Source organism: Rutilus rutilus (genome assembly GCF_951802725.1).
Source record: "Rutilus rutilus genome assembly, chromosome: 15".
Taxonomy (NCBI): domain Eukaryota; kingdom Metazoa; phylum Chordata; class Actinopteri; order Cypriniformes; family Leuciscidae; genus Rutilus; species Rutilus rutilus.
The window spans coordinates 20,570,424-20,585,812 of NC_140220.1; the positions used below are offsets into that span (position 1 = coordinate 20,570,424).

Below are 15,389 nucleotides of genomic sequence, written 5' to 3' on the forward strand. Positions count from 1 at the left end.
AAAGGATTGATAGCACTTCTGTTGAGTACACTGCCTGTTGGCAATGTTAAATAAGTATAACCAGGCCTACAGAAATGTCTGTGAGAGCAACCTAGGTTTCTGATGGCTCTGCATACATCCTCGCTATCAAGTAGTTAGGCCTTAACAGGCATCCTTGAAGGCAGCTCCCCATACGAGTTGGATGCTTAGCATTGCAAAGGCATTAAATATCATGTTGCAGGCCCCATGGAGCCTCCCTGATTTTAGCACATTTGATTTTAGGTTCCCCTCCCTGTTAGATCAGCCCAAGAGCTGGAGGCACCCCCCTTATTAGGGTCCCTTTGGAGTGCCCAGCCTCCACAGGGCTTTGAAGCACTGTGTAGATCCAGGATCGAGTAGAGTTACTCCCCTCGTTTGCAAGGGTTAACAAGCGCTATGCTGAGTTCTACTCTCCAGGATGCCCATCTCTATGATCTGGTTTGTGAGTGAACTACTGCCATTATTTGTAAATTTGACCAGGTCAGCCTCCCTGGTGGCATTGGGGTTGACTTTATGTTCCCCTCAGAAAGTGACTGGACGGGACTTATTTCGGACTCCCTGGCCATATTCCCTTAAAGGAACCCCTTCCATGGAAGCTGTTGGTTCCAAGCCTGTGAGCGGCCTTGGTAGGCCTTCTGTTGTTCGGTGGCCACTTTGAGGCTTATAGCTTGGGCAATGACCGTAGGGAATAATGTTACTGTATGTGATCCGAAGGGGGAGTGTGTTCTTGGCATTTCAGGTTGAAACTGCCAGTTCTGACGTTTTTGTCACAAGCCATAATCGGCATGCATTCCCCTCAGCATGGTGGGATTGAGTGGGATCCCTTTCGAAAGGGAATATCTAGGTTACGACTGTAACCTCTGTTCCCTGAGAACAGGGAACGAGACACTGCGTAGTTAGCCATGCCTCAGGGATGCCTGCTGAACAGTCCCTTCAGATGAAAGTGGATGACATGTTCTCTAGGCGCCCCTTTTATACTTCCGGGTCGCACTAGTAGTGACGACATAGGCTGTTGCCGGTCAATATCGATTGGCGTGATTGGTAGTTGGGGGCCTTAAGCACATTTTCGCGCAAATTCATCTAAAAGCGCCAAATTTGGCACAGATGTAGCTCAGGTCATTCTGAAATGATTTAGCTAGGGCGCCGGAGCCAGCGACCCTCGGGGCCAAGATGGCGGCCAAATCCAATATGGCCGCTGCCCGAAAAGGGTTCCGGCTATAACTTTTGAACCACATGAGTTACAAATACAAACTTGATATCTTGATATCAGCTTAATTGATCATGGGAAACACATAGGAATGTTGATATTTATGACCCGGTGCATTGGACCCCTTATTCCTACAATTCTAATATGGCCACTGTCCAAAAAAGCAGTTTTGGCTGTAGTATGGGGCCTTACACCCCATTGTTCGCGCAAATTCATCTACAAGCACCAAATTTGGCACAGATGTAGCTGAAGGCATACTGAAATGATTTAGCCAGGGTGCCCGAGCCAATGGTCACTGAGACCAAGATGGCGGCTAAATCCAAAATGGCTGCCGCCTGAAAGGGATTTGGCTATAGCTTTTGAGCCAGATGAGATACAAATACAAACTTATTGTCTATTTTACCTTTTTGACCATGGGAAACCCATAGGAATACTTACATTTACGATTGGGTATATCAGGACCCCGCAAATTCCCTAATTTCAATATGACCGCTGTCCGAAAAAGGGTTTTGGCTACAAATTTTTAACCAAATGCGCTATAAATGAGGATGTGGTGTCTATTTTATGTTTATTGACCACAAGAAGTCCAGTGGCATATTTATATTTATGCTTATGTAAGTCTGGAACCTGTATTCTTTTCAAGACTGTGGATGAAAATCCTCTTTTTACCACAACTTTGAAGGTTATTCTCAATGTTGATTCATTTCCTTATAAAAGTGAAATGCTTTCAGTGTACCACAGGTGAATACATTTCAAAGTGTAATCATATAATAAAGAATAAGACACAATTATTATTGCAAGGCAATTTTTATATTATGTCAAATTGTTATAAGAAGAATATAGTCAATTTGTCCAAAACTCTTAAAGGTTTGCTTAGCATAACAAAAAAACAGCAATAACATAAAAAAACAACAGTGAATTATCATGGTCTCTCTCGTGAATTCTCATTCTCATGGTCTCTCTCACATGAATTATCATTATCACTCACAATCACCGGATCACTCATCATCTCCACCATCATTGTTTGTACAAGCACCCTCACATGCACATATAGAAGTGCAACGAACTCCAACTTTACAGCACTTGCAGTGCCCTCTACATGCCGTAACCTCTAACGTTAGCTTGTTGTGACAGCATGGTAGCTTGTTGTGAGGAACATAAAGCAGGATATTTTTTCTATTTTGCAATTGTTGTCATATTAAGAACAAAACACTTGTAGTAAAAAGTACACCTGGTTACTTACAAGAGGAAGGAAGTTGGTAGGAAAGGAAGTAGTTGGCTAAACACTGTTGTTGGTCATCTTCATCTTTCACCGTTGTTGTCCATCTTGCTCACAAGCATGGAGTAGCACTAAACAGCTGCTCCACAACAGTCCATACAGTCAACTATTCTCAATATTTGCTCTATATTGTCTAAATCTATGCTGGAATTCTGACTCTCCCTCATATATGCCTTCCCTACATTCTCAATTAGAAAATTGGTAGCTAAATCATTTCAGTATGACCTGAGCTACATCTGTGCCATATTTGGCACTTTTAGATGAATTTGCACGAAATGACCGATTTATGTGCTTAAGGCCCCCAACTATTGGATAGTTTTTCAGACACCGGTTCACGTGGAGGGCGTTCCCTAATAGCGTCATCGACGCAGTGTCTCGTTCCCTGTTCTCAGGGAACAGAGGTTACAGTCGTAACCTAGATGTTTTTTTATTGACAAAACTTTATGTCCTTGTATAATGCAGGACCAGGCAAGATGTTTTTCATTGACAAATCAGCATTTTTTGCAGTAAAAAATGTTAATGAAAATATTTCCAATTTTCTTCTTTAATGTCTTCTGTAACAATGGAGTTCAGTCATAATTATGTCAGTGTTTTTCAGACATTTCCATGTTTTCCATTACATGAAGCTGCCATTTTTTCTTCTTCAAAAGAACAGCATTTAATTGAAATAGATTAATTGAAACAATGTAAATGTCTGAATCAAAAAGTCAAAATTGACTAATTTTGTTCATTTTAATGTATTTTTGCATAAAAGTATTAATTTCTTTCAAAAACATACTTTTCTGCTTTCACAACCCCAGAACATCATTTTAAAAAGGCAATTAATTAATAAAAGACAGGTCTAAGATACTGTAATTTTAGAGAAAAACAAATGTCTTCTCTGAAGAACAAATGGAATTGCTGGGCCCCTGAAAGATAGGATCTCTCCAGACGAACCAAAGGTAAAACTCCAAAGGGTAGTGCAGTTTGTCAGATGAAGAAAATGTGCAATTAGCTTTGAGTAAATAAAGGTAATGTTATGGTTACTGCAACAAGTGATGAATATTCAGTAATTTTTAGAAGTTGGGAACTGACTCCCAGTCTAGGATCCTAGACTTGCCTGTTTCAGCGTATGTCCAATCAAGGATTCCTGATGGTAAGACTGTCTATTAGAGTAAACAGAGAGCATATTTTTGCCGAGCCATCACCAATTATCCCCGCTTGTGCTGATGTAACAGGAATCAATTTCACAGCTACGATCTCCCAAGGGTCCCATCACCTCATCGTCTTCCCGTCAGAGGATGTGGGGCTAAATTTGCCTCTGGCACCATCGGAATATCGAGAGATTATTAAAGGCATTCATCATAGGAGAATCAAAAACTGTCCACTTATTATGAAGTACAGTTCATATAATAGAGATCTGCAGCACTTGTGGGATAAATATCCCCTTTGCTTGGGCTCTTCCCACACTTGGCAGCGAGAAGGAGCCCAGAAGGAGCTGTTTGCCTGAACGTGTGCATAAGGCTGGGCTTGTAGCACAGCACCAGGGGGAAATCAAGAAAATGCCCTCAAGCCAAGGCTATATTTAGTAACGTCCACAGCATAGCACCATGGGCTTGGGGTAGTTCTGGGTAACCATGGTAAGTCTCTTAGGGCTACATCCTGCAACTAAATAGTTACATTTTGTGACCATGTTTGCTACCAATGCAACATTGTTCTTTTGAGGTCCAATGACAAAAACGCCCAAGTCAGTGCTGGATATATCAGTTATTTGCAGGGTCAGTTTACTAGCCACTGACAACATTGACTGGCTGCATTCACCATAAAAATTGTACACAATCCCAAAACCTTCTCAACTCAAACAGTAGAGCATGGAGCTAACAATGCTAAGGTCATGGGTTCGATTCCCAGGGAACGCAAGAACTGATAAAAAATGTGCACCTTGAATGCAATGTAAGTATCTTTGGATACATGCATTAAAACCAATGAGAATATGTTTCTGTGAAGCCCATGAGGGGAAAAGGTGTTGGAACAAAATATAAAATGGGTGGAAAAATCAGCACAATCTAATGGCAATTTGTAACTATTTTGAACATTGCCAAAATGGCGGCTAAATAGTATGAATTCGTACAAACTCATTTGTACGTTTTCGTATGATCTGTTTACACCCCAGTGACGGTACAGTTAGGAGTGGGGTTACGGGTGGTCCTTCATGATTACTTTTTTCTAAAAATCATTTGGTTTTGTACGATTTACATTGTACAAATTTACATATTTTACCTTGTAAAATATTTGAGATCAGGTTGAAAAATTCACTAAAGAAATTTGCATTTGCACGCAGAGATAAAAACTTTTGCGGGTGCTCACAAAGAGCGAAGAACTGTTTACAAGAAATAGTTTAGGGAATGTAAGAGAGAACGCAAAAGCATTGAAAAATTTGGCAACAATATAAACAATCAATCAGTTGAGATTCATGATATGTAAGAAGTTGAAATTGGATGCATGTAAACTTGACATATTAAAGGGTTAGTTCACCCAAAAATGAAAATTCTGTCAGTAATTACTCACCCTCATGTTGTTCCAACCATGTAAGTCTTTCGTTCATCTTCGGATCACAAATTAAGATATTTTTGATGAAATCTGAGGGCTGTCTCACTCCTTCATAGGCTTTCAGAGGGACCGAAACTCGTCGGCCCAGAATGGTTATTAAAAACATCGTTAAAATAGTCCAAGTGACTACAGTGGCTATACATTAAGTTTATCATGCGACGACAATACTTTTTGTGCGGAAAAACAACAAAAATAACGACTTTATCCAACTATTAGTGTTCTTCAATGTGGGCCTCTGACGAGAGTTCACGGGAGCGCCAGGACGCATGCGCGAGAACTGAGATTACGGTGTTCTTCTTCTACTACTACTTGTTACTGGCTGCTCGCTCCTTGGGAGTATTACCGACCATCTACTGTACAAGATGAGGTCCCGACATTGCCGGAAGCGCAAAACGGTCTGTTTATAAGCAGAGGAAGACGCGCGCTGTATGTAAGCTATTGAATTCGACACTTATTGTGATTTAGGTCTCGATGATGTCGGGACGTCATCGTGGACAGTAGATGGCGGTAATACTCCCAAGGAGTGAGCAGCCAGTAACAAGTAGTAGTAGAAGAAGAACGCCGTAATCTCAGTTCTCGCGCATGCGTCCTGGCGCTCCCGTGAACTCTCGTCAGAGGCCCACATTGAAGAACACTAATAGTTGGATAAAGTCGTTATTTTTGTTGTTTTTCCGCACAAAAAGTATTGTCGTCGCATGATAAACTTAATGTAAAGCCACTGTAGTCACTTGGACTATTTTAACGATGTTTTTAATAACTATTCTGGGCCGGCGAGTTTCGGTCCCTCTGAAAGCCTATGAAGGAGTGAGACAACTGTCAGATTTCATCAAAAATATCTTAATTTGTGATCCGAAGATGAACAAAAGACTTACATGGTTGGAACAACATGAGGGTGAGTAATTACTGACAGAATTTTCATTTTTGGGTGAACTAACCCTTTAAAGCTACACTGTGTAGGATTTACTCCCATCTAGCGGTGAAATTGTATATGACTACCAACTGAATATTACTTTCTAGCCCCTCCCATTCTGAGGTCGTTTTAACTCCTACGGTGGCCGTATTATTTCAAATCTGCCGGCAGTCGCGACTAATCTCCCCCTCGCATTCGTCACGGTGTCACTGAGTGTAAAAACGCGAAAGGCGAAGCTTGAATTTCCAGGTATGTCCCTCTTTGTCTAATGTATTTTCAAGATGGATGCGCAACATGGCTTCCGCCATTCGAGCGACTCGCTCGTATGTATTCTTAATGGATAGATTATACACTTACGAGAATACTTAATTAGTTGGTTGAAGTGATTACTCATTAATGAGAACATATAATTTTGAAAGAACAAAGTGTTTTTTGCTAAAAATCTACTTAAAATATTACACAGTGTAGCTTTAAGTTAGTAATTCGATTTTGCTGTGTTATTGAGAATTATGAAATCTATAAGGTTTTGGTTGCAATTTATATCATTTAAGAGCTAGCTACTTTTTTTTTTTTTGCTTTTTTGTAGCTTTCCCAACAATGGATACAGTAATGATGCAGGGTGTAGAAAGAGTCAGCAGTGATTTTTACTGTTCTCTCTTCTGGAACAGTTCAACTTCTGCTCAATAAAAACAAATTACTCATGAACAGACCCTGTTTTAGTGCCATTATTTTTCTTACTCCCTTCTTGTTTCCAAACCTCCTCTAGTCCTCTGCCCCTCTCATTTAGATAAATATTCACTATCGCTATGAAGCTTAAAGTCTGTGTTAAGACACATGGCAGTAAAAGTAATTTGCGTGGTGGTTTAGATAAGATGTACTGAAGGCATATGAGGCACAGCTGAGCTGGTGGTTTGTTCAGGCTGTATCTGGGGTGTTTTTGCATGAGACACTTCACAGATGTAACATCACAGAGGAACATCTTTCATTGGATTGAACTTTTGGCACACTTATTAGCCACACAAGCAACCTAATTAAAACTATAGTCATCAGTGACTCATCACTTCACCCTCAAACAGTGGAGGGAGGAACGGTCAATAATGTGTAATGGTGACATCTAAAAATAATGAATTTCTATTTACACACCTAAATGATAGAACAATCTCATTCTTGTGTGACAGGTGACTTTATATTTGATGAGCGTTAAACTCTCAGCTATAAAAATGGGTCTCTGTGTGGTTATCTGGTTATCTGTGATCAATGAGCAGTAGAAAGCATTGACCTGGAAGAAAGACGTTCGAGAGAGAGAGAAAAAACACCCAGTCTGTTGTGCTATCAATAGATGTCCTAATTAAGGACAAACACCTAAAGCATGACTGGCTTTGGTATATTTTTTGAATACAGAGTTATCAAAATGCACGTCATACAGTACATCTTTGAATACATTTCTTCTGATGACAATGTTTTTAATTTCTAAATAAAAATTGTGATATACGTACATCAGGAATGTCAGAGGGATTTAACAGTCATGATTTAAGTACAAAAAGTGTCAAGTGAAAAAGAAGGGGCGAGAATCCAATGGCAGTAAAGTTTATTTGAGAAAACACAAAAACAGAGTAGATCCAACCACGGGTGCAGACACAGGAAGTGGAATCAAGGAACATAACATAAATCAAAACAAGATATCCAAGCAAAAAAAACGAATGCAAACAAGACAGAAACAAATGCAACAGTTTTACAAGGGGGGTGTAAAGACAGTAACCAACAAACAAAGACTGAAACACTGAGGTGTATGTATGTATATGTGTATATATATATATATATATATATATATATATATATATATATATATATATATATATATACATATATATTTATAAAAGATAACAAGGGGCTAACAAGGGACAGGTGAATGTGATTAATAGTCATGGAAACAAACAAAGCAGCAATGTTAACAAAGGAAACAGGAATAAATCACAAGGGTGAGATACTAGATGTGTCCGAAACCGAATACTTCCTACTATAGGTGAAAAACAGTACACCAAAAGAGTAGTATGTCCAAATTTATATTTTTGAAAAACAGTAGACGAAAAGTACCCGGATGACCTACCACTTCTGGGGTGATTCTGAAGTGCGCATTCGATGGACACTTTATTATCCCATGACCACAGGTGAGGATTTATGAAGCGGTGTGACGCAACTGACGCTGGTAGGTCACGTGACAGTAACAACATGGTAGTTGTAGTACATAAGAATTGCATTCATATCACTCATATTCATATTAACTATATAAAACATTATTTTTTAACAGCTGCGAAGTAAATTGTGTACTCGGAGAGTATGCGATTTTGGAAGCAGCAACTGAAACAAGGGGAGCAGAAAACACACTTTAAAATAAAAGTCCTACAACACAAAATTAGGGAAACAAGACACGAATGTAACACAAAGCCTCATCCAAAATTTTCCTTTCAAAAATGTCATTCAAGTATAAGCAGTAGGAGCAGTTTTGTTAAAATAATGTTAATATAAAAAATAAAATAAAAAAAAAACAACAAAAAAACTTTTGTACTCAAATCAAAGTCATGTGGCACAACCAACAGAAGAAGAAGAAAAAATAAATCCAGGAAAGGATATCACAGAGAAGACCCATACAGACCCTCATGACTATATGTTAATACGTATTATAAGATTATTTCAACTTTTTATAATATATGAAAAAAAGACATTATCTGTATGAATTAATAATTTATGATATTTGTCAAAAATACTAAATAAAAAAATTATAATACTGCTTTCAAAAAATGTGTAGACTCATGTGTTAATAAGGCTGTAAGGATTTTTATTTTTATTTTTTTTATTGACAGTTTTAGCATTTGACATTTGTAGAATCATTAAAATTAAACCTTTCTTGGAAATGGTATAATTTTTCAAATCAAATATAAAACAACATGACGAGTACACATCTAAGAACATTTCAACTTTTTTTTTTTTTTTTTTTTACTTTTATTTGCCGTGGACCAAAATTCTATGTTAATAAGAGTGTGTATGATAGTGTCTCCATTTTTGTTAGTTAAATAAAATCTGGATGGTAAACTCACACTTCTATATTCATTGCAGCCAGGGCACTGAGTGATTCTCTTGCCTAAATATTGAGTTTTTCCCAGCCACTAATGCAGACGGTGGGCAGTGATTGGGGCTAAACGCTTTAAAAACTGGGTTTCGTGCTCATTAATTGTCTAGGCATCAGATCCAGTGGACATTTCCTACCTCCTGCTTAGGCCAACATTATTACTGAGTTTCATGGGATGATGGATCCTGCTTGCAACATGCACCACCAGCTCCAGTTAAGGAGAAGATCATGCAGTTCCACGACCTCCTCTAACTCGTCCACCTCCCCTCAGCTATTTTATTCGTCTCGAGGACGTGTAGGTTGGTATCTTGCAGCCGGACAAACCAGCTGGAAATCATGCAGCCTCACCTCCAGTCCCAGTGGAAGGAGTACCAGCACCAGCAGCAGTCCACGGGCATCTAGCTGGGATAGTATGAGCTCGGAGGCAACCACCTGCCTAAAGCTCAACACTGACAGATCCCATGAAGCAGAGCAGCGTTGTGACCAACCAAGAGGCCGCAGCCCCCTTAGAGAACTCAGGTTCAAAGCAGGGAGCTGCCAGCAGGGGGCAGTATTGACCAGTGGGGAGGTAGGGTGGGACTCCAGTAGGGGTGTCAGTGTGACCTCTGATCCGGCCGTGTCGCATCCGGCTGTGTTACAGCATCAGCTGGAACAAATAATCGAAGCCAAATTGAAGTTCTCGCAGTTCTTGGATGAAGTGAGCAGCCGAGTTCTTCGTCCTACCAACACGTTTGTGTTTTCCAGGCAGACGGAGTCCTCTAGGTCGAGCTCTTCTATCTCCATTCATAGTAATAGTAAGTCCAGGACACCAGACCACCAACAGCAGCCAGGGGACGTGGATTTTTCTCAAAGCCCAGTTCAGCCTCAGGACATCCCATCAGTGGACGGGATGCAGGAAGAACAAGGTGCACCAGAGACTGTAGGAAAAGCCTACCTTGAGACGGACATCGACTGTGTGCGAAGGGAGGATGAGATAAAGGAAGTTAAGACCAAGAAAGAGACGGCCATTACGTTTGAGAGCAATGAGAGAAGAGAAGTTAAGACTCCTCCAGAATGTCATTCACACCGCATCCTGAGAATCAGACCTTCGAGCCCGCTGCTCTATAGAGAAGAAACCCTCTCTAGAAACCCCTACCGATCTGTTTCCCTTCCCAGGGACATCAACATGGTAAGTTATTCCTGTCCTGTTTTTTTTGTCAAATTTTGATCAGTACATACACATAGGAAAGGGTGTGGAATCACAAATCTCATCCCTTTAATATATCACTTGCTTCTCCTTGACATCAATAATGTTAAAAAGAGAGCAATATATATGGACACCGTGATTTCGCCAAGTAAGACATGTTCCTGGGTTGACACATTTTGTTGATCCTGGAGCAACATTACTGTCTGAAAATTTTGTGCTAACCCTATCTCTACACTGTAAAAAAAAGTTTCTGCCTTACATTTTTAAGTACAGTAAACTTGGATGTTTAAGTAATTTCAACTTATTTAAAAAAATGAGTTGAATTTTGTATAACTTGAGTTAAAGCAATGTAAAAACATGTTGTTATAACTTATTGATCATATAATTTTATACAGTGTACCCCTAAACCTAACACTAACACTACCCATAACTTACCTCTAAAGACAGAGGCAAATGATAGGTTAATAACACTGATGTAGAAGCACCTAACTCTGGTTGTAAGCCTAAACTTGACATAAACTTTATACAGTGCTATGCATAAGTTTAGACACCCATACTAAAGTTGACTAAAAAGAGGAATAAAAAATAATCTTTTGGAAACTGAACTTAATGCCTTAATTTAAAAAATTAGGAAAAATCCAACCTTTAAGGGACACCAATTTTCTTTGTGAATGAATAATGCATCGTAAATAAATAAATGTTCTTCCTTAAAATACAGGGTGCATAAGTTTGGACACCCCTATGCTAAATTCCCATAGAGGCAGGCAGATTTTTATTTTTAAAGGCCAGTTACTTCATGGATCCAGGATACTATGCATCCTGATAAAGTTCCCTTGGCCTTTGGAATTAAAATAGCCCCACATCATCACATAGCCTTCACCATACCTAGAGATTGGCATGGTTTTATTTCAGTTAGCCTAATAGCTAGTTAGATTTGCATTGAGAGATGATCTTATGGAAAGTACCCCATGCCAGTCTCTAGGTATGGTGAAGGCTATGTGATGATGTGGGGCTATTTTAATTCCAAAGGCCAAGGGGACTTTATCAGGATGCATATTATCCTGGATCCATGAAGTAACTGGCCTTTAAAAATAAAAATCTGCCTGCCTCTATGGGAATTTAACATAGGGGTGTCCAAACTTATGCACCCTGTATTTTAAGGAAGAACATTTATTTATTTACGATACATTATTCTTTCACAAAGAAAATTGGTGTCCTTAAAGGTTGGATTTTTCCAAATTTTTTAAATGAAGGCATTAAGTTCAATTTCCAAAAGATGATTTTTTATTCCTCTTTTTAGTCAACTTTAGCATGGGTGTCTAAACTTATGCATAGCACTGTACTTGTCCCTCAAATCTGAAAGGTTGATTGGTGACCTGTTGCACTTGACATCATTGACATGTTGCACTTGGTGAAATCACATTCACCTATGTAATTGTTATTGTTAGAATTATTATTTTGCGAAAACATTCTCTCAAGACCAAATTATCACAGCCAGAGTTTCACAAAAAAAAAAAATCTAGATTTTATTTCGCCTTCAGAATTTTGGCAAAAATAATGTATATATATAATATTGGCAAAAGTTTTTTCCACAAATAAAACAATTAAGTCCATAAAGTCTCCTGAGAACCTCTGAGCAATGAAACTTTCCTTTAGGTATTGGTGCCATCCAAAAAAAAAAAAGCTTTTTAACAACTATCTCAGCAGATTTTTGGAGATATATAAAGGCCGGGCTGTGTAGGATGAGTTATCATACAAACCGTAGTAAACAATGCAGTCTGTCCCTGACTCATAAATATATCAGAAGGCATTGCTATTGAATCAAGCTTTTAGTCAAGCTGGGCTCTGAAAGGATAAGAGTGCCAGAACTCACACAGAATTGAGCCATGGCACTTTACTATCCATATTAAACTAAAACACAGTGTGTATACACTTGTGATGTTGTGAGCTAATACTCTGTTCCTCTGCATGTGAGTTAATAGTCGATAGCCATATTTTAAAGAGACAGAAGAGATGCAGAGTTCGTCCCATTCTGTTCTGGTGTGATTTCAGCAGAAGAAACCGTATGTGTGAAGAATAATCAGATCAATAACTAATCCGGCACTAAGGGAAATGGGTTTCTCATTAGTTTGTGGATCACTTACTGTATCTGCCAACTAATTGGATCGATGTAGCTTTACATAACTGTAGTGTAGATAAACATGTGTCGTGTCATACTGAATTGGTGTGATCATACACTTTTCAAGCGCAAAATAGCCATTATTTATTAGGCTTCATTATTCTGGATGTTTACCTGTTAAATTCACAAAGCATTCATTTGTAGAACACACACAAAAAAAAATCGTTGCCTTAATTTATTATCTTATTAAAATGCAGTCTTTGCCGTCACCTTAGCAACTGCTTGAAAAAAGGTGGGCGGTGAGGGGGCAGAGAGACAAGTCTGTGTGTGCCTGAGAAGAGAGAGAGAGAGAGAGAGAGAGAGAGAAAGGGCCTGACAAATGAAACTTGCAGTGCTCCCTTGCCATTTGATGGAAAGTGAGATCTCAAGTCGTTGCCAGAAACAACCTTCATTTGAAAGAAGATGCTGATCTTTATATTAGAAGATTGAGTCAGTTTCCTGATTTAATCAACTCTGCAGTTAATAAGTGTAAACCTTCGTGTCATCAACTACAGTAGTACCAAATTTGCATATAAACGTGAAGTTCGTCAGAACTACAAAGATAAAAAATATGGATCTTGATCAGAAATGTAAGGGTGGTGCATTATTTTATTTTTTTCAGTGGGAAAATTGGTTGCAGTTTAGAGCACTTATGTGTACTTACAATGTACTTTAGTACTGGGTAATATAAGGGTTTAGGGGTAGGTTGGGGATTAGTACCTAGTTATTAACACATTATTGTAAATACGGTCACACTTTAGATTAGGGTCCAATTCTCACTATTAAATAACTATTAACTATGAATTTTGCCTCAATAAACTCCTAATTACTGTTATTTATAGTTAGTAAGGTAGTTGTTAAGTTTAGGTGGGTAGGATTAAGGGATGTACAGTATGGTCATGCAGAATAAGGAATTAATATGTGCTTTATAAGTACTAACAGCTGATATCCTATATGCATGCTAATAAGCAACTAGTTCATAGTGAGAAATGGACCATAAACTAAAGTGTTACCGTGTTTACTATAGCAAGTAGCCTACATAGTATGTATATGCAGAACCGGAGTGTAAAATAAAGTGCTACTGAATTAAAAAAAAAAAATTATCACAGCATTATACTGATTTTATGATTGACTGTAAGTGTAAACACTGTGGTTTTGTAGTGGTTTTGTCATTCTATCAAAATATTACTGTTTATTGTGGTGGTACAACATGGCAACATTGGCTTAAGCAGGGGTGTGAGTTGTTTATGCAAACCAAGGGCTCAGGGTTTGGCCGATGCTGTAACTCAGGCACTTTTATTTGATTTGATTTTCATTTTTTTAAAAAAATTTTTTTATGAAAAATATTATAACATGTTGATATGATGTAATATGTTGAATGATATTATGAACATGTTGAATAGTTGACTCTATTCATCTTGGTGAGATGAATAGAGTGAAGCAAATCATTTCAATATTTATTGTGTAGAAATTAAATCGGTAACATTTTTCCAAAATTACGACCCAATATGAATTACATATAGTTGTGGCATCATTTCCACCGTGACCAACATTTTGGGTCTTTTTTTATTATTTTTTTTACTTTGTGTACTTTGAGTTTGTGTACCAAGTCAACAGTGATAACAATCAACAATCAAGTGGTCAAATTATTTAAAAAAAGAAAGAAAAAATATATATTATTTAATTGTGTGTATTTAAGATGCATGTTAGGTATGAAATGACCCTTACCAAGACAAATGATTTGCCATTTCATTCAAAAATCAAATATAATACAGTACATCATTTATGTGGTGGAAATATTCATGACTAAAAATTTTAAATGTTACAAAATTCTCCTGGTAAGTACGTTCAATGTTAGACATTGTTGGTAAGAAAAGTAATTAAACCACTGAGTGTATGAAAAGTGTTTCATGAGAGTTTTTTAAAAACATTTTTAAAGGGCCTAAAGTGCTATGTTGAAGTAACGCCCATCTGCATCATCTTTATTCATTCATAAAAACTGGGCGCGAACTACAGCTTCATCTTTACTGTCGGCTTTATTATTTTGTTGCCTCTTAAAATTGAGCTTGTGCTGCTTTTAGTTCTATTTTGTCCTTAAACTTGAATTTATTTCTTAATTTAGTAGGACAGTGCAAGGAGCCAGATGGTGGGCTTTGCATAACTATTCCCATAGTTATTCCCAAAAAGCAGGCATGTTTTCTATCATTTGTTTTGTGATAAATATATAAATGACAAAAATGATATTATATATTATATTAGAGGAGATGTGTAACATTTTTGAAGACTTCAAAAATCCATGGACCATCTATTGCCCATTCATGGCATTTAAAGTCCAGGTGATTATAGCTAAAAAATATATTTCTGAGTCTTAGTGTTAAAGGTGCAGTATGTAATATTGACAGCTATTCAAAATATTGGTGAGGGTTGTTTCCCCCGTGCCCTCCTCCTCAGACGCGACGCTCACACGGGTTGCCAGATTGAGGACACGCAACAGGAGCAATTGCAATTGACAATGGAAGGCAGGAAGACTAATGCCTGCTACAGATTTGCAATTTCTGCAATCTTATAAGATAATTACAAATCACACTGTACCACATGGATCTAATAAACTTGGGTACGACATGTATGTAGACTGTACAACGATGACACCTTTTGAATCGTAGGCTACGACACATATAAAGAACGTCATCAGCATGTGCGAGTGGTAAACAAATAGAGCAAGATGAATCGCACTTTTGTAACTGTGGTTTTTATGTGCGCTGAAAAAAAGAGGAGGAAGTGAAAGAGGAGAAAATGGACGCGATCATGGCTAAAGAAAAGAGGCCATCTTGGCATGTCAATTTTGCAAATGGAGCTTGAGGTAAGTAGTTTTAAGTTTTAGCACCATGTCACATTGATTAACACGCCATTTCATG

At 38.2% G+C, this 15,389-nt stretch overlaps 1 protein-coding gene across 1 annotated transcript; it reads left to right on the top strand.

The window, feature by feature from the left end:
• Nucleotides 1-9,308: 9,308 nt before the first annotated feature.
• Nucleotides 9,309-11,822, top strand: LOC311304758 (uncharacterized protein; the record flags this gene model as incomplete). The annotated part of the gene is made up of 2 exons (XM_084431994.1): nucleotides 9,309-10,813; nucleotides 11,627-11,822. The coding sequence occupies one exon, from the start codon at nucleotides 9,309-9,311 to the stop codon at nucleotides 10,335-10,337; it is 1,029 nt and encodes a 342-aa protein (XP_084288120.1). The 3' UTR covers nucleotides 10,338-10,813; nucleotides 11,627-11,822.
• Between the last annotated feature and the right edge of the window lie 3,567 nt (nucleotides 11,823-15,389).